A 24,162-nucleotide genomic window follows, 5' to 3' on the forward strand; every position below is an offset into this window, starting at 1 on the left:
GATCAGCTTTAAATACAGATAGAGATATGGATATTTGTGTATGGATATGGATATGAAGATACTTGTGTAAACAGATACAAATAGTGGCATCATGCTGCACTCCTATTATATATGTATGATTTATTAAGGCTCTACATCATCCTAAACCATTCCAAATAAGATATACGACCTTGCTGTGTGTAATAGCAGAGCATCCTGGGAGCAGCTGTACATTCTCTAGCCTACGCTTCAAGACTTTCAATATCCCTCCGGTTGGCTCTCTGTTTTCTGATGATTGTGCACTGCGGCTCTCTGCTTAACACCACAGACCTTATCTCGCTCCACCTACAGCAGCAAAAGAAGACAACGCTTCATGCGTGGCATACTAATCTCCCATTAATGAATATGTGAATTTCTGGTGTTTCTCATTATTGCTGCCCGTACGAAGCTCTCCTGCGGGGAGCGAAAGCAGCAGAGCGTGGTTAAACAGAACTTCAAGTAGAAGGAAGCGGCTAGTGCGATTCCCAGGATTGCCATCATGATTAATTATGATGTATAAAAATTGATTGGAGGAAGATACAAAGGCAGATGCACAAATTCATTTCGGATGAAAATGTGCTCATTGAGTACAAATCTATGAGTCAATTCTGCATCATACCATTAATACTTTTGCTGTAAATCTGAGCAGGTAGCCAAAGTGGCCATACTGCAGACACTGAAATTGGTGATATTCCCTGACTGAAAGACATTAACATGACACCTGAAAGACAAAAGGCTTTGTGCACTGGAAACATGAATAAATATTACAGAGCTGCTGTGTTTGGAGAGGGGGAGGAATAAGATGCCCTCCTCCTCCAACAGATGTTAGTACATATGTCAGAACAGAAAGAAAAGCACTAATGACCTTCAGGGGAAATGAAGTGGAGGATGATCTAAGAGCATGCCGCTTTTCTCATCTACCATCATCAAAATCAGTATTTTTATACGTATATTTAAAGATTAATACATTTCTATAATATTAAATTAGCTGGGAATATTGATTAGCTCCCCAGAGCCACACTTATCTAGGCGCCACACTTGACAAGATAGAGTTCTAAAGAAATATGAATTATCATTTTTATTACAGTATGTTCTCTATCACAAGCATGTTAACTAAATGGATTCTACGGTGGAAATGGAGGTGGACTGGGTTTAGCAGCTGATAAAACAAGGCAGGATTTAACTCATGGTAAAAGAAGCAGTTAAGAGAGACACCATGCTATAACTGAACTTAATTGGAAGAACATGGAGAGAACAGATCTAAAGAGCTATCCAGTTCTGGTCGAGTAGAGAAGAGAGTGATTTCTAATGGCTTAGTCTCCACGTGGAGCAATGAGCTTAGTGGATGAGCGACATTCACATATGAACGATTCTTTGCAAGCAGACAAAGTGTGTTTGAAGAATATTGATTTGCCACACTTGATGAGCTGCCAAATCCACATGAAGGTCTACAGAGATGTGAAACATCTCTTTTATTATGCTCTGTAGATACAGTATGGACCCAGTGGGTACTAAGAGGTAAATAGAGCTTAATTTGGGTATAGCGGCTGATAATGACCTGTAAGCAACATAAGGCAAGCTCATAACAACTCATAACTCATAACAACAACAAAAAGACAGAATTAAAGAATGCTCCTGAAATGAAAACCTAAAGAAAAAAGGTCTGACATGCGTTTGTGGTTAAATGGAGAACATTAAATGATGGCCAATTCTCCACATGGGGCGACACACATAATGTCGATGCACGTATGAGTCTTTGTAAGCAGTCAGAGTAGGTTCTAGAAATATTGATTAGTTCTTCAAACTGCTCTCAGTGAGGTACCAAATCTACAGGGAGCACTACGTTTGGAAAAATAAACACAGTTTATCATGATTTGTGACTACAATAACCCAGCAGTCCCAGCAGACACCAAGGCAGGGTTAGAGGTGAATTGGTATATAGCAGCTGATAACATCACATAGCAGGATCTTAGTCATAGAGTGAGAACGTTTACGAATGAGTATAAGAGTGGGTTCCAACAAGGGTTTGGTAGAGAATGGTTATTTCCACATGGGGCAACAGACATATCAGACATCAGTTGATATTAGAATAAATATTTGCAAGCAGTCAAAGTTGGTTCTAGGAATATTGATTATCTGCATAAGTCCATGTACTTATCCACACAGACAACCTCCTGTTCATGTGCCTGACCACTTCTGCTCTCCGGACCTGCTCCAATCTGATGCCCTACTTCTGGTTGGATTCTCATGACTTAGAGGTAGCTTATTGCCACTGAAGATGAACTAACATGGACAGTCTGGAGATGCATGGGATTGCTCTGTAAGGTACCACTTGGAGAAACCATGGAGATGGCTTTGGACTGTAATTGCCGTGATCGGTTTTGCGTTTAAGTCACCATTATTGACGATTTCATGGAACATAACTTCAACAGAAAACCTTAGAACTAGAATGAATTCAGAAATTACACTGATGCTCATATTCATAAGCTGCTCAATTGCTCCTGCTTACACAATTGCACTTCACTATATGGTGTACAGATACAGTATAGTAGGTACTTTTTTCTTTTTATCATCACACAGTCTGGTATCACCCAGATGAGGATGAGTTCCCTTTTGTGTCTGGTTCTTCTCAAGGTTACTTCCTCATATTTTCTCAGGGAGCTTTTGATCACCACTGTCACCGCTGGCTTGCATTAGGGATAAATTGCTAAATTTAAAATTCATATCCTGAATTGATCTTCTTCTTCAACTTTTGGCTTTTCCCGTTAGGGGTCACCACATCGAATCATCTTTTTACACTTAACTCCATCCTCGGCATCCTCTACTCTCGCACCATTTAATTTCATGTCCTCATTTAACACATCCATATATCTCCTCTTTGGCCTTCCTCTTGACCTCTTACCTGGCAGCTCCATCTCCAACATCCTTCTACCAATATAACCATCTCCCTCCTCTGTACGTATCTAAACCATCGCAATCTAGCCTCTCTGACCTTGTCTGCAAAACAGCCAACCTGAGCTGTCCCTCTGAAATGGTTGTTTTTAATCCTGTCTATCCTTGTCATTTACATTTACAGCATGTGCAAACACCCTTATCCAGAGCGATGTACAAAAGTGCTTTTATGTCTCATTGAATACATTAAGGGGGGCACGGTGGCTTAGTGGTTAGCACCTTCGCCTCACACCTCCAGGGTCAGGGTTCGATTCCCGCCTCCACCTTGTGTGTGTGGTGTTTGCATGTTCTCCCCGTGCCTCGGGGGTTTCCTCTGGGTGCTCCGGTTTCCTCCACCGGTCCAAAGACATGCATGGTAGGTTGATTGGCATCTCTGGAAAATTGTCCGTAGTGTGTGGGTGCGTGAGTGAATGAGAGTGTGTGTGCCCTGCGATGGGTTGGCACTCCGTCCAGGGTGTATCCTGCCTTGATGCCCGATGACGCCTGAGATAGGCACAGGCTCCCCGTGACCCGAGGTAGTTCGGATAAGCGGTAGAAGATGAATGAAAATGAATACATTAAGTCTGGTTTACTGGGTCTGTCCCCAAAACAGCCAACCTGAGCTGTCCCTCTGATGTGCTTGTTCCTAATCCTGTCCATCCTCGTCACTACTAAAGGAAACCTCAACATCCTAATCTCTGCTACCTCAATTTCTGCCTCATGTCTTTTCTTCTCTGCTGCATTCTCTAACCCATACAGCATAGCTAGCCTCACTACTGTCTTGTACGCCATTCCTTTGAATATCCTAAATTGATGTATTTCTATAAACTGCTTTGTGACAATATCCATTGTTAAAAAAAAAGTGTATACAAATAAAATTTCATTTTAATACAATTGTACTATTTATCACTCTTAGTATCTAGAGAATAGTTCCAATAGCTCCTAAGGCAGAAATGGAGCTGGATTTGGCATTACAGTTGCAAAAATCACAAGGCATCTTAGCTTTGAGGCCAAAAGGACATAAGAAATGCTGAAGGAGAAATACTCGGCAACAGTCTGAGAGATGTGGCCTTGGAGAGAAAATCTCGAGCAGCCATTTCTGATGTCTCCTTCTCTGCATGGGGAGTACGGATAGCATACTACTGTACAATGAATTACGGCCAGTGGTCACAATAGGCTCGAGGAATATTAATTAGCTACCTAAAGTCACTCTAGATGAGGTGCCAAAGAAACCCAGCTCATCTTTTATTAAGCTCAATAACTCAATCAGCTCAGAGTTTCTCCTGCAACCGCACAGAGTGTGCCATTTTCATCCATTCATTCCAGCTAGGTCATGTTCATTAACATTCTTGCGGATTGTACTGTCGAGACTAGCTGATGAAGCGGCAGGATGGTGCACAGGGGTGTAATTGGCATTTGGTTAATGTGTCTGCCGTACGTTTCTCTGCCTTGTTGTCACACTTTAAGCATACTTAATGCTTCCTGACACCCCTGTCATGACGTGTTTGGACAGTATGCTAAGTACTGTCATCCATTTGCACCACTAGAAGGACCGTGCATTGAAAAGCTGGACTGAGCGTGTGATACAGCGTGTCTGATTTCAGATCAGCTGTCAGGTGTCATTAGCACCTGTGTGTCAAGACATTTCCTGTGGATGTATGACTCATTCCTTACTTTATCTTCCTATAAAATATATATTTTATATATATCTATGTTTTGTATATATTTATATATACGTTTAAGCAAACCTTTGTTGTACTGATGATTATGGGAATGTTAAATATAACATTTATAATTATGGAGTGCTCATTATTTTGTAGTAAATCCTGATAAAAGTCAGCTGTCTTAATAAAAAATCCTGAAGTGAGGAGTGCTGCGATACTGCCCCCTAGTGTGAGCAACTAGAAAACTGCACCAACAACGTGCAATTAACTGGGGTCCAGTAAGCTCTTTCCAAACAACTTTTATCTGCAAAAGGCCAGTGCGGCTGCAGCTTTTGATTCCAGCCCTACAGGAGCCACAGCTAACAGCCTCTCTGAGGCCAAGATCAACTGATTGAATAGCTGAAATTAGTTGTAGTGCCCGTGTGGTTTAAAAAAAAATCACAGGTGCAATTGCACTTTGCAGATAAAACTGCAGAGCTGGCTTAGATCAATGACCACCAACCTTCTTTCATGAAGATCTGTTTTCAGTAGAATTCAGTTCCAGCCCTAATCCATCAAGCCTGCTCTATTTGTTGTCTTAAGCAGGTTTGCTCAGGATAATACATAAATATGGTGGAAGAGGAAATCTTAAGTGGTCCAAACATAAAAATGCCAAAATAAAAACCTATTTAATTATCCTTTTATTGTGAACAGATTTTATTACGTTGACATTGGATGCGTGGTTAATGGCAGTCACGCACCCGGCACCACCAAGCTGCCATTGACACACCCTTGAGCATGGTCTTGGGAAACCCTCAATGGCTAAAGTGTATAAAAATATTGGATGAATGTCTTGGTTACTCATCGGAAGTTCAGAATGAGCAAGGCCCATAAACCTCTCTGTTCCATGTGTGCTGTATCTGGGCTGACCATGTGCTCTGACCCAACTTCTTAAGCGGAGATATCTAAAGAAAAGGGCTTTACTGTGGTCTGTGTAGGTGGCAAATAACGTCTTCTTCTTCTTCTTCTTCTTCTTCTTCTTCTTCTTCTTCTTCTTCTTCTTCGGCTTTTTCTAATTCTATATTCACACATACTCACACTCAGAGACAAATCCACATTCATTTTCAGTGAGAGCTGCCAACTTCTGGTGACATGATCGACAGCTTCCGTTCGTCACTAGAAGTGGGCTGCAATGTAGATGAAAAATGAAATTTATGCAAATATGGAGTGACTTGGTGCAGCGACTACAGAGTGAAATGAAGGGGGATGAAGACAGTAGAAAGGAGCACACACTGCTTCTCCTTCATATCGTATGGTATGGTGCATATATACAGAAGTGAAGTTTATACACGAACACTAAATCTCCCACCAGAATGTTTCATTTTAGTGGCTTGTGATTTGGAATGCTAGATGCTCCACCCACTGATAAACATTATTTATATGGTAACCAGTAGTAGGAGCACAACAGTACAGCCAGCAATGTCTGGTGTTGATGCAGCTGCAAATAAATAACTGCTAGCATTAACTTGACTAGCCGCACTGTAGCTACCTACTGTAGCTAGCTAGGCTTTGAGAGCTGTTATAATACCACAAGGCTGAATGCTTGATTGTGATCAGAATGATTCAGCCAATTTCAGCCATCTGCTTTATCCTAGTCAGGGTTACAGTTGGTCAGAAGCTGTTATTTTCTAGTAGTTGACAGTAGTTGAAGCTGCATAGTTAATGTGCTTTTAATGTGTAATTGTTGATGTAATGATGATTTCTGTAAGACATTGATTTAGCATTGATAAAACATCAATTGTGCTTTCTTTCCTTACTAACAGCAAGAACAACTGCTAATAGCTGCTATAAAGTGATAACTGGAAATAATGTGGTTTGAGGAACATTCCACACAACTTAATGTAACTAGAAATGGATAAAAGTATAATTTGCCATTGTTTAATTGCTAAACATTAATTGCTAAACATATCAATTTGTTGTAAAAGGAATAAAACACTACAGGAGCTAGTGACAGTTCCCTGACACACCACCAGATGGTGCTGGAAGGCATTTCATCATAGCCGGCTTTTACTTTGCCCTTCCTATTGTTTAGCCTTGCCGCCATGTCACCAGTTCCTTATTTACCCTAATGTTTTTCCCTATATACATCAGCCCTTTTGTATCTGTCATTGTTTTGTGTTTGTTAGGTACAGTCGGCTATGTTTCCAGGTTCCCGTTTCATTGTTATGTTTTGTTCATTATTTTCTATTTGTCCCATGTTCAGTGTAAGTCTCACTGTATTTTACTTTTGCAAGTTAAAGCTGTGGATTATTTGCTACTGCAATTGGGTCTGATTTTCTGTATGTGGGTGATTGCCATGGAGATCCTGGTTCAATCCCTGCTTCAGGCGGTGTCTCTCAATCATTACAATACTGTACTTCATCTAAAACATTGCTGTTTATGAAAATCACATGCTTATGTACAGTTTTTAGGAAACAAAAAGAGGCAAATTTGGTTTAAATTCATCCACCCATCCATCCATCCATCCATCCATCCATCTATCCGTTTTGCCTACCGCTTATCCTGCACAGAGAACCTGGAGTATATAACGGGACTTACAAGGCACACAAGGTAGGGGACAGCCTGCACAAGGCACAATCACAAACTCACACATCCATTAACACACTACAGAGACAATTGTAGAGAAGGCAGTCAGCTTATAATGCATGTCTTTAGTCTGGGGGAGGAAACCGGAGTACCCAGAGGATAGCCCTAAATCACAGGGAGATCATTCAAACTCCACAGACACAGGGCAGAGGTGGGAATTAAGCAAGCTACTGTTCCCCAATTCGGATTAAATAATTTTCAAAAAAATTTTAAACCCTTAAAACCTCAGTAGTCACTTTTCTGTATATGCTTATGTTCACTTGGACTGTAATTAATAACTGATGCTAAATTAAGATGAATAACTGAATACTAAACTTGATTTAAATGAGTCATGCCCCAGTATGTTGATTATATGATAAAGATGAGGTACAAAAAAAGTCAAAAATCCTTCCATATCATTTTTATTTCACATATATAGCTCTGATAATGTTTTTTTTTTAAGTACCCTTCACACTGCACAAGTTAATCTCATGACATAAGCTTTTGATCCAATAATCCAATGAGCGAGAAAGACAGCGAGATGAATATTCAGCCATGCACACAGATGAGCCTTCATTATCAAGAGAAAATCTAATTCATCTTAAGCAGTATGTATAGCAAGCGCTTCTAATTCCTAACCATTTATAAAACTTTAAAGGTTGTCAGTACTTATACAGTTTAGCTTAAAACACCACACAATGCATGAGTCCTGAAGAAAAAAAAAATGCTGAACGCTGCTAAAACTGGCGACATTCACATTGTAAGAAACTCAGATTAGTTTTTGAGTGACAGAGCAGTGCTAAAATAAATATATATATATATATAAATAAAGCTTATAAATAAGGCTTCTTCTTTTACTTCAAATAAACTAACTGAAAAAAATCACAAGCAAACACAAGTCACTGTGCAAACCCTGTGAGTGTCAAGTTTCCAGGTCTGTACAGAGAAAGAAAAGTCACAGAGAGAAAAAAATCTTAATAGTAAGTAGATGCTTATGCTTGTTATAAGTGTAGCAGAGTAAATAGAATGACTCAGCAAACAAACAAACAAATAAATAAACTAAGGACTCTCCCAAATGTCATTTATTGCTTTGGTGGCAAAAAAAAAAAAAAACCTAGAACATTCCATGATCATGGCTTTACATCAACACCAAAGCATCATGAATAGTCTACGATGATGTTCACAAAATGTTCACTATCACCATTTTGCAGAGTTTCAAATTCGACAACTCTTGGCAGCGGAAACTTCTCTGGTTAATATTTGTCATAAAAATGTAGAAATCACAAATGATGAGAGATATAAGAGCGACACACACTAAGCACACTGTAAATGGCTGAATGTAAACTGCTTCTATTCGTTTGACCTAAATAAGCATGGGGTATCTGTTAGCTCATGTGCACTGTGTCACAATGGACTCGGAGTTAAAGCTCCACCTACTGGTCAATAGGGAGCTCTGTAACTCACTCGACACCGAATATCTGATTAAAATATTTGTGACGTGTTTAGTGATTCCTGTGCTAATCTGTTGCGATAATGTTCAGACTTTTAAAGTAAGATATTAAAACCAGGAGAACAAGAGCTTCTTTTTTCATTCACCATTTTCCAGTCATCATGTTAATGTACAATAATGGAAGCAGCGGAGACACTGGTGCAAACGCTGGACTCAAGGTTCCAGGATGCAATGCAGCCGCATCATGACAGAGACTCGATTATGACCATGATACCGTTGACAGTAGTGTATTAATAAGAAAGTAAACCTAAGCTCTATAGTGTTTGAGGTTGAATGTAAATGACCACTGTGTTGGAGTTTTCAAACTACTAAAAAATAATAAGTTGCACTAAATGAAATTGTTTTAACAAACTTCCTACTCCCTCTTACGTAGAGATCAAGCAAGAAATAAAATCCCACTAAATCTCATTGCAGCCACAATGTACACACAAGTCAAACAGCATTGTGGGTAAAGGAGAAATCCATCAACTAAAGTACAAATAGACCAATATGTTGATGGCAGAAGTTACTTTTCACTCATAAACCTTTAAACATAAACCTTGGATGGCATTAAACATCCCATTAAATCAGAATTAGTCATCCAAGGTGAATTTTTTCTTTAAAACCAAAAATAAAATTTAAAAAAATTTCAGTGTCAATGACGTGTCCATTACAAAGGAAATAAATGTCTCTGCAACAAGCTGTGATCCGATACTGCTTTAACAAGCCCTCACTGACTGTCCATCACCATGTCCATTTGGCTGAATCTCTATTAGCTTTACCGGAAGCTTATATTCACATTGTCTAATCAGATAGGAAACACTTTTATTTATGACGCTGTAGTGTTTTGCACGTCTGAATTGTTGATAACGGCGTGTTAAATTCTATCGAGATAATGTTCGTGTACAATGGCGTGTAAAAATTGAGCTTTCTACGTGTCTGACAGAGAAAGCAGCGCAGCCATAAATACTGACATTGTGTCTGTGTGTGTGTGTGTGTCCAGTCGGCAGTGATGACAGAAAGCTTAGACAAAGTGAAGAATGGGAAGAGGTCAGAGGTGTGGGATGAGGTGAGGAACTACAGGTTGACGAGGTGAAGATCGGAGGCAGTGAAATGAGGGCACAGGGCCATGTCTGGATTTTTCAGCTGCCTCAGGACGCGCTTGTGGAACTTGGTGCGCACTCGGTTGAACTCCATGATGTCACACGGGTCCTCCTCAATCCAGAATCGGTGAAAGTCCTGCATCAGATAACCTGAAGAAAAGGAGAAAAAAATATTTAGCTATTACATTATTATTGATGCAGATTTTTTCTTGGAGCAGGCATCAAGACAAAACACTTTCAATGAAGTGTGAACTGAGACGTACAGAAGGTCTGCTGGAAGTGCATGAGGCTGGGCATCTCAGGTGCCACGTTGTACAGATGAGTCTTCAGAGCTCCGCTCACCAGCAGCGAGTAGGCCAGGTCCGTGATGTTGATGCCGACGATGGCAAAGGAGTATCTGCATCACAACACATCAAGTTTAGCTTCTTTATATTCACTTCAGTTTGCACTCATTGCTAATTGCTAGAGCGATCTCTCTCTCTCTCTCTCTCTCTCTCTCTCTCTCTCTCTCTATATATATATATATATATATATATATATATATATATATATATACTGTATGTGTGTGTATATGTATATATATATGTATATATATATATATATATATATATATATATATATATATATATATATATATATATATATATATATATATATATATATATATACACACACACATTTATATTTATTATAATAATTTGTGTGTGTGTGTGTGTGTGTTCAATGTCTGTTACAAAGCTATCTATCTATTTATATTATTTTATTTATTACATTATATATATTTTGGACCTCCACTGAGTTGAGGCCAACTCTGTGAGGATCCTGAGGCATCTGCTATACTGCTATATAAGAGGAGATGGCAACTCCATGTGGTTTGAGGACAAAAACCTCCTCATCAATACAGCATTTGTCAGACTGTATATTTATAATCACACAATCCAGTGTCACCCAGATGAGGATGAGGTTCCCCTTTGAGTCTGGTTCCTCTCAAGGTTTCTTCCTTTACCATCTAAGGGAGTTTAGGTTGCCAGAGCCGCCTGTGTCACCTCAGACTTGTTCATTGGGGATAAATACAAACACATCTGAATATATCTAATATTAATCTTGATATTATTCATTACATTAACCTTTTGTTTAATGTTTATGTTCTGTAAAGCTGCTTTGAGACAATGTCAATTGTCTCAAAGCGCTATACAAATAAATTAAAATTGAATTGAAGTGAAGTGAATATATAAAACAATCCTAAAATCCTGCTTCTTTTTGTTATTTGGCTCGCCTACACATACCTCTGACCATTTTGTCCCAAACTGTTAAAAACAATGGGTTGGAATATTTTTTTTCTTTGTTTTTAATAAATGCTAACGTCGATAGGTCACACATTTGCACTACACCATATGGACCGGATCATCACACCCATATATACCCATTCCATAACCATAAACATTAGCATTGATTTTGCTAAACCAGCACTTCCCGTACCTTTGTTCTAATAACAGCCTCCACTCTTCAAGGCACAAGTCAGGCACTGATGTCAAGTGATGAGGCCTGGTACACATTCAGCATTCTAATACATCCCAAAGTTTTTCAGTGGGGTTGAGGTCAGGGCTCTGTGCAGAACTCTTCATGGAGATCGCATTGTACAAGTCATGATGGAACATGTTTAGTTCCAGTAACGGGAAACTGTATGCTACAGCATACAAAATTTTATTCTAGACAATTGTGTGCTTCCAGTAGTTTGGGGAAGGGCAGTATCTGGGATGGGCTGGCGTTTATATATTTTTGTCATATAGTGTATATCTAAACATAAACACAGACAAAGAGAACACTGGTGGTGTTTGTTTGAATAAAAAGTTTTATTTAGTAATAAAACAATATCAAAGATCAGCGAAACTCTGACTAGGATAAATTGTTTACTTGATTACATTACACGGCAAGAGTAATGGCATTGTCTACATCTACCAAAAAAAAAAATGCTGCAGCCTTACAGTTTCACTGCACTGCAACTAAGATCCCCACACCTGTTCCAGGATGACAAAAGTCCATGAAGACATGGACAAGGTTGGAGTGGAAAGAGCTGAGTGTCCTGCACAGAGCCATGACATCAACTTCACTGAACACCTTTGGGATGAACTGGAATATCAACATGCACCACACCTCACTAATGCTCTTATCTCTAGATTCATAATGACTAATCATTGATCATCATCATTCCCAATGACCAATCACTGATCACCATCATTCCCAATGACCAATCACTGATCACCATCATTCCCAATGACCAATCACTGATCACCATCATTCCCAATGACCAATCACTGATCACCATCATCCCCAATGACCAATCACTGATCACCATCATCCCCAATGACCAATCACTGATCACCATCACTCCCAATGACCAATCACTGATCACCATCATTCCCAATGACCAATCACTGATCACCATCATCCCCAATGACCAATCACTGATCACCATCATTCCCAATGACCAATCACTGATCACCATCATTCCCAATGACCAATCACTGATCACCATCATCCCCAATGACCAATCACTGATCACCATCATTCCCAATGACCAATCACTGATCACCATCATTCCCAATGACCAATCACTGATCACCATCATCCCCAATGACCAATCACTGATCACCATCATCCCCAATGACCAATCACTGATCACCATCATTCCCAATGACCAATCACTGATCACAATTATTCCCAGTGATAAATCACTGAGAACCACGATCATTATTTGTGTAGTATATCAGGTGGAAGATTCTACATTTTAAACTCTTTTCTTTTTATGTGATATTATCAGTAATAATCTCTTTATCGATTTCTAAAAACTTTTTGAGTATGCCTTACTCTTATGTGGTGTGTGTGTGTGTTTGTGTGTGTTTGTGTTTGTGTGTGTGTTGGGTGCACACAAATGAGAATGCATGCTGACAGGCTCACACAAAGTCTGCAAGATTTAGAGCAAGGCAGAACTCTAATGGCCGACATTGTTGCAGTGAAAAGTTGCACTCACCCAATAGCTTTGTCTAATTTCTGCTTCTCCCACTCAGCTTTGCTCATCTTACTGTGTGCAAACAGAAATTTTAAACAAGACTTAAGCACATCCACAAAGGCCACATCCTTCAAGAAATCCATCGTTAATACAAAACTGAATTCATTTGAATACAGAGCAACACACACAGCACAATAATGAGACAGGCAAAAAGAGAAAGCATTCACTGCTACTAACCACTTCTACAATGGAGCATAATGCCTTTGTGTATACAGTGAGGTGAGATTAAGAGACAGAGAAGAACAGATAAAGATATACAGTAAGATTGAGATTAATATAAAAATGATCAAATGGAATTCTTACTGAGAGAGAAAAGATGGAGTACCTGGCTTCCTCTTTGGAAATGTTCCTGCACATGACAAAGCGATGACAAAAACAAAAAAATGAACGAGAAGAACAGAAAAGGAAGGTGTTTATGTGCGATGCATGGTGACAGAGCATGCTAAAACTGTCAAATCTCATTCACAGCTGTGCATATTCTTCAGCAAACTGAGACCTTTCTGCAAAAACAAAGGGTGATGTATGGACAATGTCTGCAACATAAAATTGCTGATGGTCTCAGACATGTTTCTAAATAAAGAAGACCCTTTTATTGTATACTATATGGCCAGAGGTTTGTGGACAGCTGACAATCACTTTCAGATGCTTATTGAACCTCCACTTTGTAGGAATTTTAATGATGCACTGTCAAATGAAGATGCCTGGCGTTCCTATTCATCCCAAAGGTGTTCAGTGGGGTTGAGGTCAGGTCACCTCAAGTTCTTCCACTATGAACTTGCCAAGCTATGTCTTCCTGTAATTCACTTTGTGCACAGGGGCATTGTCAAGCTAGAAAAGCTATGGGCCTCTTAGTTCTCTTGGTGAAGAAAAATTATTATGCTACAGCAAAAAGAGACATCCTCGACAACCACGTCCTTTAACAGTTTTGGGGAAGAACCACATACAGTATATGTGTAATGGTAAGGTGTAAGCAAACCTTTGGCCATATTGTACATAATGCATACATAAATAAAGTGTTTAACATAGAATATATTAGCCTTTCAATAAATTCTTAAATTCCCACATGGTTGAATAACTCTAAATCTTAATGTATTTTATTTACTAACTACTGTTAATTATTTAGCAAAAACAGTGAGCTAACGTAAGCCTCGTCCGACAGGCACAGGGGATATGCCTACATAACTGAGACATACAGACACAGAGGATATGCCTACATAACTGAGACTTACAGACACAGAGGATATGCCTACATTACTGAGACTTAGACACAGAGGATATGCCTACATAACTGAGACTTACAGGCACAGAGGATATGCCTACATAACTGAGACATACAGACACAGAGGATATGCCTACATAACTGAGACTTACAGACACAGAGGATATGCCTACATTACTGAGACTTAGACACAGAGGATATGCCTACATTACTGAGACTTACAGGCACAGAGGATATGCCTACATTACTGAGACTTACAGGCACAGAGGATATGCCTACATTACTGAGACATACAGACACAGAGGATATGCCTACATAACTGAGACTTACAGACACAGAGGATATGCCTACATTACTGAGACTTACAGGCACAGAGGATATGCCTACATAACTGAGACTTACAGACACAGAGGATATGCCTACATTACTGAGACTTAGACACAGAGGATATGCCTACATTACTGAGACTTACAGGCACAGAGGATATGCCTACATAACTGAGACTTACAGACACAGAGGATATGCCTACATTACTGAGACATACAGACACAGAGGATATGCCTACATAACTGAGACTTACAGACACAGAGGATATGCCTACATTACTGAGACTTAGACACAGAGGATATGCCTACATTACTGAGACTTACAGGCACAGAGGATATGCCTACATAACTGAGACTTACAGACACAGAGGATATGCCTACATTACTGAGACTTACAGACACAGAGGATATGCCTACATTACTGAGACTTACAGACACAGAGGATATGCCTACATAACAGAGACTTAGACACAGAGGATATCCCTACATAACAGAGACTTAGACACAGAGGATATGCCTACATAACTGAGACTTACAGACACAGAGGATATGCCTACATTACTGAGACTTACAGACACAGAGGATATGTCTCCATTACTGAGACTTACAGACACAGAGGATATGCCTACATTACTGAGACTTACAGGCACAGAGGATATGCCTACATAACTGAGACTTACAGGCACAGAGGATATGCCTACATAACAGAGACTTAGACACAGAGGATATGCCTACATAACAGAGACTTAGACACAGAGGATATGCCTACATAACTGAGACTTAGACACAGAGGATATGCCTACATAACAGAGACTTAGACACAGAGGATATGCCTACATAACTGAGACTTACAGGCACAGAGGATATGCCTACATTACTGAGACTTACAGACACAGAGGATATGCCTACATAACTGAGACTTACAGACACAGAGGATATGCCTACATTACTGAGACTTACAGACACAGAGGATATGCCTACATAACTGAGACTTACAGACACAGTGGATATGCCTACATTACTGAGACTTAGACACAGAGGATATGCCTACATAACTGAGACTTACAGGCACAGAGGATATGCCTACATTACTGAGACTTACAGACACAGAGGATATGTCTCCATTACTGAGACTTACAGACACAGAGGATATGCCTACATAACAGAGACTTAGACACAGAGGATATGCCTACATAACTGAGACTTACAGGCACAGAGGATATGCCTACATAACAGAGACTTAGACACAGAGGATATGACTACATAACTGAGACTTACAGACACAGAGGATATGCCTACATAACTGAGACTTACAGGCACAGAGGATATGCCTACATAACAGAGACTTAGACACAGAGGATATGCCTACATAACTGAGACTTACAGGCACAGAGGATATGCCTACATAACTGAGACTTAGACACAGAGGATATGCCTACATAACAGAGACTTAGACACAGAGGATATGCCTACATAACTGAGACTTACAGGCACAGAGGATATGCCTACATAACTGAGACTTACAGGCACAGAGGATATGCCTACATAACAGAGACTTAGACACAGAGGATATGCCTACATAACTGAGACTTACAGGCACAGAGGATATGCCTACATAACTGAGACTTAGACACAGAGGATATGCCTACATAACAGAGACTTAGACACAGAGGATATGCCTACATAACTGAGACTTACAGGCACAGAGGATATGCCTACATAACAGAGACTTAGACACAGAGGATATGCCTACATAACTGAGACTTACAGGCACAGAGGATATGCCTACATAACTGAGACTTACAGACACAGAGGATATGCCTACATTACTGAGACTTACAGGCACAGAGGCCATGTCTCCTTTACTGAGACTTACAGACACAGAGGATATGCCTACATAACTGAGACTTACAGGCACAGAGGATATGCCTACATAACTGAGACTTACAGACACAGAGGATATGCCTACATAACTGAGACTTACAGGCACAGAGGCCATGTCTCCTCCATTAGGAGTGATAGGCACAGAGGTCATATAGTGCCTTCTTCACTAGTACTGACACTTCACTCTGACATCACAGAGAAGCCACGCCCCCTCCCTCTTCTGGCCAAACACACTGCTATAAGTTGTTTTAATGAAGCATTAATTTAATAAATATTGAATACTGACAGCTAGAAACTGAACAGCTGTCTCTTTGGTTTCTTGGGGTTGTGTTAGACTGTCAAAGGGTACATGTGTGCGCTTGTTCTAATGGAAAAAATGGTAAAACTGCCATTTGTGACATTTAAAAAGTACCTTATATACCTGTAATATTTATAGAATTTTCTACGCTGAAATAAAAAAAAAATGTAAAGAGCAATATTGCTGTTGTGCCTTATTTTTATCATTTTGGGTCATAAATTAGCTTCATTCCTGCTGGATGACAGCTGTTTTGTTCTGTTTCTTTAAAATCTTACATAAGGAAAAGGCTCTGATTGCAGTAATAACAAGTCAGCTGCAGCATGGGGCTTTGAAAATATACAGAACAGGAAAGAAGTTTAGGTATAGTTTAGTTTTAGAAGTATAGGTATAGTTATACTGTGTAAAAGTATAATAATAAATAAAAAGTACAAACTAGAAGACATGCGTACAGTGCAGACAGCAAGCTAAAGCATGTGACAGGGAGCAGGATCTGACCTGTGTTTGGGCTGCAGAGAGTCATGCAGCACTTGAAGAGCGGCGGCCTTGTCGTGCTCCGCAAAATACCTATTAGAACAAATGAAACAGGACAAAGGCACACAACCTCTGATTAAACAGCATTATAAATGATGAAGCGTAATTGCAGTGGTGCTTTCACAGCTAATTACAGCAATATTTCTGTGTACACTGCACAAGTGACAGGACAGCAGAACAACACACAGTGCATATACACAACTAAGTTAGGACCGCATTTGTGTTTTTTTTGTTTCAAAGAAGCATTTTCCGAATGTTAAGCTACAACGTTTCACACTTTTTTTACATTATAACACGATTCATCATCCTACACTCCAATGTGGTCTGTCTCACATCTACTCAGGATAGAAAATGAAACAGAACATCATTGAGCGATTAAAATAAATTCACCTGACTATCAAAGAAGTGATTTTAACAGCTCAGGGCTCACGCTGATGTATGAGTTCTGTTGAATCTTTGTCCCTTTAGTGTTGCATTCATCTCCAGTGCATGATTAAGTGCCTTAATCCCTTTGTTCTGCTTAAAAACATAAATGTATGTACCTTACTGTCAGAATCCCATTATACTGTTCAGTCCTAATTATACAGAAGTTTTATTGTCTAATCAATGCTGCTAAATACAAATTTTTGTTTACACATGTTAATGTATGTTAACACACTGTGTTAGTGTCAAGCAGGGGTTTACACAGGCAGCACAGAAATACAAGACATACTGCCACATGACAGACAGACAGACAGACAGACAGACAGACAGACAGATAGATAGATAGAACTCACAGTAGGTTGTGTAAACCCAATAAGCCCATGCCCCTAAAGTCAGTTTTGGGGTCACTGCCTTGGAACCCAATTTCACACCACTGCTTAGAGATGCGTCCAGTAAGGACAGAATCAGGACGGAGTGTCTTCCACAGCTACACAAGGTTAAACACACACACACACACACACACACACACACAGATCAGTTTAAATAATCCAAAAAATACTGAGTGTGGTCAAATCTTCATTACTTAAAATGCATTATTCAGATATTTGAATAAGTGAGAAGGCTTAGTCATACTTGTTCTGAAAGCATGCTCATGTACACCTGACAGTTTCGTTTGAAACCCCAAATATCTCTTCTGAAGGCTCTCTATTCATTATATAGGCCCACTACATAGGGCTTAGAAGTGACTGCCAACATGATAAAAAAAACCCCCACATAAGAACAGGTAGAAATATTAAGCAATAGAAATTATTTAACATTTGCCATTATGAGATTAGAATTAAAAACAAATATTATATTATTAAGCCTATTTCTACAAGTCGTACTCATATAAAAACATTTCATTACCAAGACATTTACATTTACAAAATTTGGCAGACACCTTTATCCAGAGTGACTTACATTCATCTCATTGCTACAGCTAAGCAACTGAGGGTTTAGGGCCTTGCTCAGGGGCCCAGGAGTGGCAGCATGGTGGCCCTGGGGTTTGAACTCACGACCTTCAGATTAGTCCAACACCTTAACCACTGAGCCACCACTTTCCATATCAAGCCTGACAAGTCAAACTGTATCTGTATCCTTATACTATATTTTTATATTTTCTCTATGTTTACCTCCTTTCCTACCTGTACAGTTTTATTGTAATTCTATTCTTATTATTCTAGTCTATTTTTAATTCTATTTAATTGTATTTTTATCACACATGCAGTCGAAGAAAGCAGTTTGCTGAATGACATGTCAAAAAAAAAGCAGTTTGTGTCATGTGTAGGTGATTAATAAAATTATAATTCAATTTGTATTGAATATTCAAATTTTTTTTATTTTTAGAAGTGTATGTCATGTACTACAGCTAAACCAGTGTTTAAGTAAAAAAATAAAAAGATGGACAAGATGGACAAGAAGCAACATGGCATCCTACCAAAAATATAAAAAAAATCAGGAAACACAATTCAAAAAATTAAATCAGCCCTAAATACATTAGAGTTAGATACGACATTCATTACATCTTTTTAAGTTTGCAGTTTTAGTGCTGAATTTTTTAAATGTGTTATGTATTGATACCTTCATAAGCATCTCTTCATGATCGGGATTTTCACAGTCGTATGGCTCCCTGCGCAACTTCTCCACTTCCAGCACCAAGTTCCTGTAGCCCACAATCTGGAAGAGGCTCGCCTGCAGAGAGATGGCCAGCCTGGAAGAAAGCACACACACATTAGCATGATGAAGCTATAATGTCAGGGCGCAAACAGGACGAAAAACCTAGTCGTTTATTTTATACCACATGCTTAAACTGTTCAGTGGTCAAGATCGTGCTCTGTGAAATTGTACAACAAAAAACAAAAAAAAACAACAACTGGCCTTTAAAGAACACTTGAAAAGTAAATCCAAGTTACAGTGTTGAGTAAATACATAGCAATACAGGTTATGGAAGCAATGCATGTAAGCTCCTGTAAGGATAAATGCTGAGATTCCTGTGTAACATCAGCGAAATACTTTAAATATTTATTTAAAAAGATAGACTACTGGTAGCTAACTATACCAAAATGCTATATTTAACAGTGCTAACTATACCACTTCAGTGATAGAAGAATAGAATTTACTACAATGTATTTCTTGTAACTTCCTGTTTTTTCATCTACTCAAATCATCTTGTTTTTTTTCTGTATCGCTGTTAGCTATTAATAATTTTTGCCTGCTTTACAATCACCAACCCAGTGCTTACTGTGGATTTGTGTCAGGGTTGATCTTTTTCAAGGCCATGATGTCATCTATGGTCTTTTCAACGGCATCTGGGTGAACGCTGAGAGCATTCTGCAGAAGCTGATGAGGGAGAGTGACATTTCTTTTACATTTATGACATTTGGCAGATAGTCTATAACAGAGTGGGTTACACTTAACTCATTTATACAACTGAGAATTAAAGGCCTGAGTCAAGAGTCCAAGGGCCACATTAGCATGATGAAGCTTTAATGTCAGGTTACAAACAGTACTAAAGTGCCAGTCGTCTATTTTATAACTCGGACACTTATAGAACGCTCTAGAAGACCATTTACATTTGCATGTAAGCTCCAGTAATACTAAATGTTTTCCATGTGCTGCCTTGGGATTTAAATTGACAAACTTAAATAAGTTTATACCTCCTGACCAATCACAGCGCTTTCAACAAAGACCTAGTGTGTCACAGCTAACAACTGTAAACTAGCTAGTGTCTAAAGGTTAACTCTTTTATCGTGTGGCTTGGTGTATTTCACTGATTGTGTGGTTGTGTTTTGTTCTGCTTGAAAGGCGCAGGAGAATAAATCAGTGCCAAACAAACATGCTCATTATAATATTAGGCCACACCCACAAAGACATTCTGATTTCGGATATGTCTACACAGATAAATTAGCTGGGGTTGCAAAGTGTTTGGTCATATTCTTTGTACACTTTTAATTATTAAATATAGATGTGTGTAACAAATTTACCCCCCAACATTGCAACATGTTTGATATTTTCGTTTATTTATATTTTGATGTCCTTTCTTTACTTACCTCCCTTTTAGAACATTTGAGCGAGGATTCTACAAAACAAAACAAAAAGAGAAAAAAGAAAATATAGGAAATGTTAGAATATGCTCTACAATGTAATGTGATACATAGATGGGGCTGTAGTTGGATTTGTTACCGATCTTCAGGGTCCGGCGAGCACCAGGCTTGTTGTTGTAGCAGATCCGCTGCAGCTCGCATCGTCCTGTCACCTTCCTGAAGATAAACTTCAAACCTCGCCACAAACATTTGCAGTACAGAAATAAGAGAAACTGCGTCAGCACCCTGCGATGATGAGAGGGGGGGAACAAAGAGAAACAGAGAGAGAGAGAAACAGAGAGCTCTGTATTTCACCTTGTTTTCATTAAAGTGGCTTGGCCCAGGGGGCGGAGTCACACCTCATACCAAGAGTCATGCTAAGAAATATAGAAGGCATAAGAAAATACACTAAAGCCATGATAGGAGGCAGATCCCGTTGGTAACAAAACATCACATTTTAACATATATGACAATATATATGACATGCATTAAATACAACGGGGTGTCAAACAAATCGTACCAGGGCCACATCAGCCATTTTGTGAGACTCTGAAAAGCCATAATCAAAGTATATGACCTTTTTGTCCTTATTTAACATATTCTATCAACTAACACCAATAATCTTTAAGCTCTGAAATTAGGAAAAGATGTTTTTCAGGAAAAAGAGGAGCTAACAGAATATATTCATGTGTATAAACTATTAGGTAATAACAACAGTAATAGCTGGTTTGTATCTTTGCTTGTTTTTTATGAATGCATTCCTTTACTTAATTGCACTTTATTGGTGAATGAGAAAACAGTAATAAGCCAAAAAGGATGATGCATTTTCCTGAAAGCTACTAGGCAGATATATATATTATATATATTTGACAGGAAAAATTTGAAAGAAACTAGATTAGGATTTGTAATATTAGGGGAAATTTACCCATATTATTCACATTTTTAGTAGACTGTTAGAAACAGATTTTTATTAGTACTGCTATTAATACGAAATGTTTGTCTGACAGTAGATTATGGTTTCAATTATTAAATAATTAATTTGTATCATCACTGCTCCTTCTGCTGTCTTCCGAAATCTGCATGAGTGATGGAATATAAATGCAACTGAATGCATGAGCTGGTTTTACACACACACACACACACACACACACACACACACACACACACACACACGCTTCTGAATCACTTTTATACCTGAGTGGGACATACATTAAGTGCAGCACACATGCATTAATTTCAGACCGCAGTCAAGACAGCTGCAGTAGACAACAGAATACATGCATATGGTATATGTTACTTTTTTCCTAGCCTTAATCAGAAAATTTAAGTTGCATCCTTTATTCTAATGCAGCATAATACCATCTGGATATTTTCTCATAGAATAAAACGTTTTCACATAAGGATAACTGAGAAATCCAATCGAAAAGTAATCTGTCAGTGCTACCCACGCACAATGTATAGCAACTCTTTCTTTTTTTCATCTTATTTTTTAAATCTGGCTCCTGGTTTTAACGCCGGACATCAGAAAGTCATCTGGGATGTTGGGGTAAATGGGCCAAAGAGCAGCCAAACTAATTATAAAGCTCAGAAAGGCCTTCAAAAATGGGTCAAAGCGCATCAAGAAAGTTTGCAATGAGAAAGTAATTCATTCATTCATTTTCTACTGCTTATCCGAACTACCTCGGGCGTCATCGGGCATCAAGGCTGAGAAAGTAATAATAATAATAATAATAATAATAATAATAATAATAATAATAATAATAATATAAAATTGTCACATTCCATTAGCAAACAGGCAATATTGAGTCAAGATTTACTCAAATGCCTTTAAAATGAAAAAAAAAACAAAAAACAATTCTGTAAACATCTAAAAGTCTCAGTTAACAAACATAAAAATAAACATTGCTAACAAAAAATGTAGAAGTAATGTAAAATCATAATAGACCAGAATAATGTTGATTACCTCATAACATTGGCACCTGTCAAGAGGTAAGATTAAGAAAGTAAGGTATTAAGTGAACAGACAGTTCTCGTGAGGATCTGAGTGACTTTGACATGCCAGATTGTTATAGATAAAGTGATAGATGAGCAGGACTTGTCCAGTGTCCCTGTTATGCCGTAGAACATACGACATGTGGTCCGAAGAAGGACAACTGCTGAAATTACGGTTCAAATTTAATCAAATAAAAAAAATTGTGTATAAATTAGGTCAAATATTGTGCATTTATTATGAGATTTGTTTCATTTCATTTGTTTCCAGCATGAGTGTTCAAATTCAATCAGGATTTACGAGGCCCAAAACAGACCCAAAAAGTATTATTGTGGTGGCTTAGTGGTTATGGTGTTGGGCTACCAATCAGAAGGTTGTGAGTTTGAATCCCATGTCTACCAAGCTGCCATTGTTGGTCCCCTGAGCAAGGCCCTTAACCCTCAATAATATAAACATGTTATAAAGTACGTCTCTCTGGATAATGGGGTCTGCTAAATGCTGTAAATGGACAGAATAACATTAACCCTGATACCTACACTGATATACAGTACATGAGGTAATAAATAAGAAAAAGGAGGTCCTGTACAATAAACACAGCAGGTTGGATGTTGATATTTATGGAGGCTCTTTACCTTAGAAAATGCTTCATGGCGACTGTTTAGTGTCCCAGATTCATCCGCTGTATCACCTGCGCAACAGATCTGACAGAGAGAAAAACAACAATAAGGAAATAAGCAGAAGAATCAGCTGCAGCATCACAAGCTAATGCGACTGGGTTTAATGTCTACATTCATCACTGTTGTGTCTCCGTTAATAGGATACATGTCACGGATATTCTCTAATACGCATCCTTTCGAAGAACCAAAGCATAATAACGTCTAACAAAAAAAAATCGCAAACAGTTTAAATAAGACATTCGTGCTTTAAATACGTCGCAAGAATGAAATTAATACCTGGAAATTGCCCGTTTCTTTGCGATGAGATGCGACGCGACGCGCGTGCCTCGGCCGATTTGCAGCGCGCATGCGCAAACGGACTCGCCCCTAATCCCCCTATAGGCCGCCATTATAAACACTCAGCTTATTGTAGAAACACACACTTACTGCTTATTTGTCTTAACATATACACTACCTTGCATGGGAATTCACTAAGCATTCCGCATTTGGTTGTGTTTTAATCTGGGACTGAAATGGATTTCTTTGGGATTATTATAAATGTACATACATTTATAATACAAATAGATATATGGGACAAATATTACATTTAAAGCATTTCGTATACACTTTCGCATCCAGAGAGACTTACATGCTCTCATTTTTATACACCTGAGCAATTGAAGGTTAAGGGCCTTGCTCAAGGGCCCAACAACTCACAACCTTCTGATTTGTAGCCCAACACCTTACCCACTAGTCTACCACATGCCCACATGTAGTAAAAAAAAACACTAGTGTAGTGAAAAATTCTGAAAACATATCAAGATTGTTATAAAA

General features: G+C 38.7%; 1 protein-coding gene across 3 annotated transcripts; it reads right to left on the minus strand.

The window, feature by feature from the left end:
- Positions 1–7,631: 7,631 nt before the first annotated feature.
- elmod1 (ELMO/CED-12 domain containing 1) lies at positions 7,632–23,698 on the minus strand. 3 transcript variants are annotated; one of them, XM_060891686.1, is made up of 12 exons: positions 23,626–23,698; positions 23,305–23,360; positions 20,783–20,928; positions 20,650–20,678; positions 19,842–19,939; positions 19,181–19,310; positions 17,914–18,047; positions 17,102–17,170; positions 13,205–13,228; positions 12,841–12,891; positions 10,073–10,206; positions 7,632–9,959 (listed from the first exon to the last, which is right to left on the minus strand). In XM_060891686.1, exons 2-12 carry the CDS (start codon positions 23,319–23,321, stop codon positions 9,784–9,786), a joined length of 1,008 nt encoding a protein of 335 aa, XP_060747669.1. In that variant the 5' UTR covers positions 23,322–23,360; positions 23,626–23,698; the 3' UTR covers positions 7,632–9,783. The 3 variants fall into 3 exon arrangements, with proteins under 3 accessions (XP_060747669.1, XP_060747668.1, XP_060747670.1); XM_060891685.1 differs by having other exon boundaries at positions 23,305–23,373; positions 23,626–23,695; XM_060891687.1 differs by lacking the exon at positions 13,205–13,228 and having other exon boundaries at positions 23,305–23,373; positions 23,626–23,695.
- Positions 23,699–24,162: the final 464 nt, after the last annotated feature.

Source organism: Tachysurus vachellii, chromosome 17 (assembly GCF_030014155.1).
Source record: "Tachysurus vachellii isolate PV-2020 chromosome 17, HZAU_Pvac_v1, whole genome shotgun sequence".
NCBI classification, from domain to species: domain Eukaryota; kingdom Metazoa; phylum Chordata; class Actinopteri; order Siluriformes; family Bagridae; genus Tachysurus; species Tachysurus vachellii.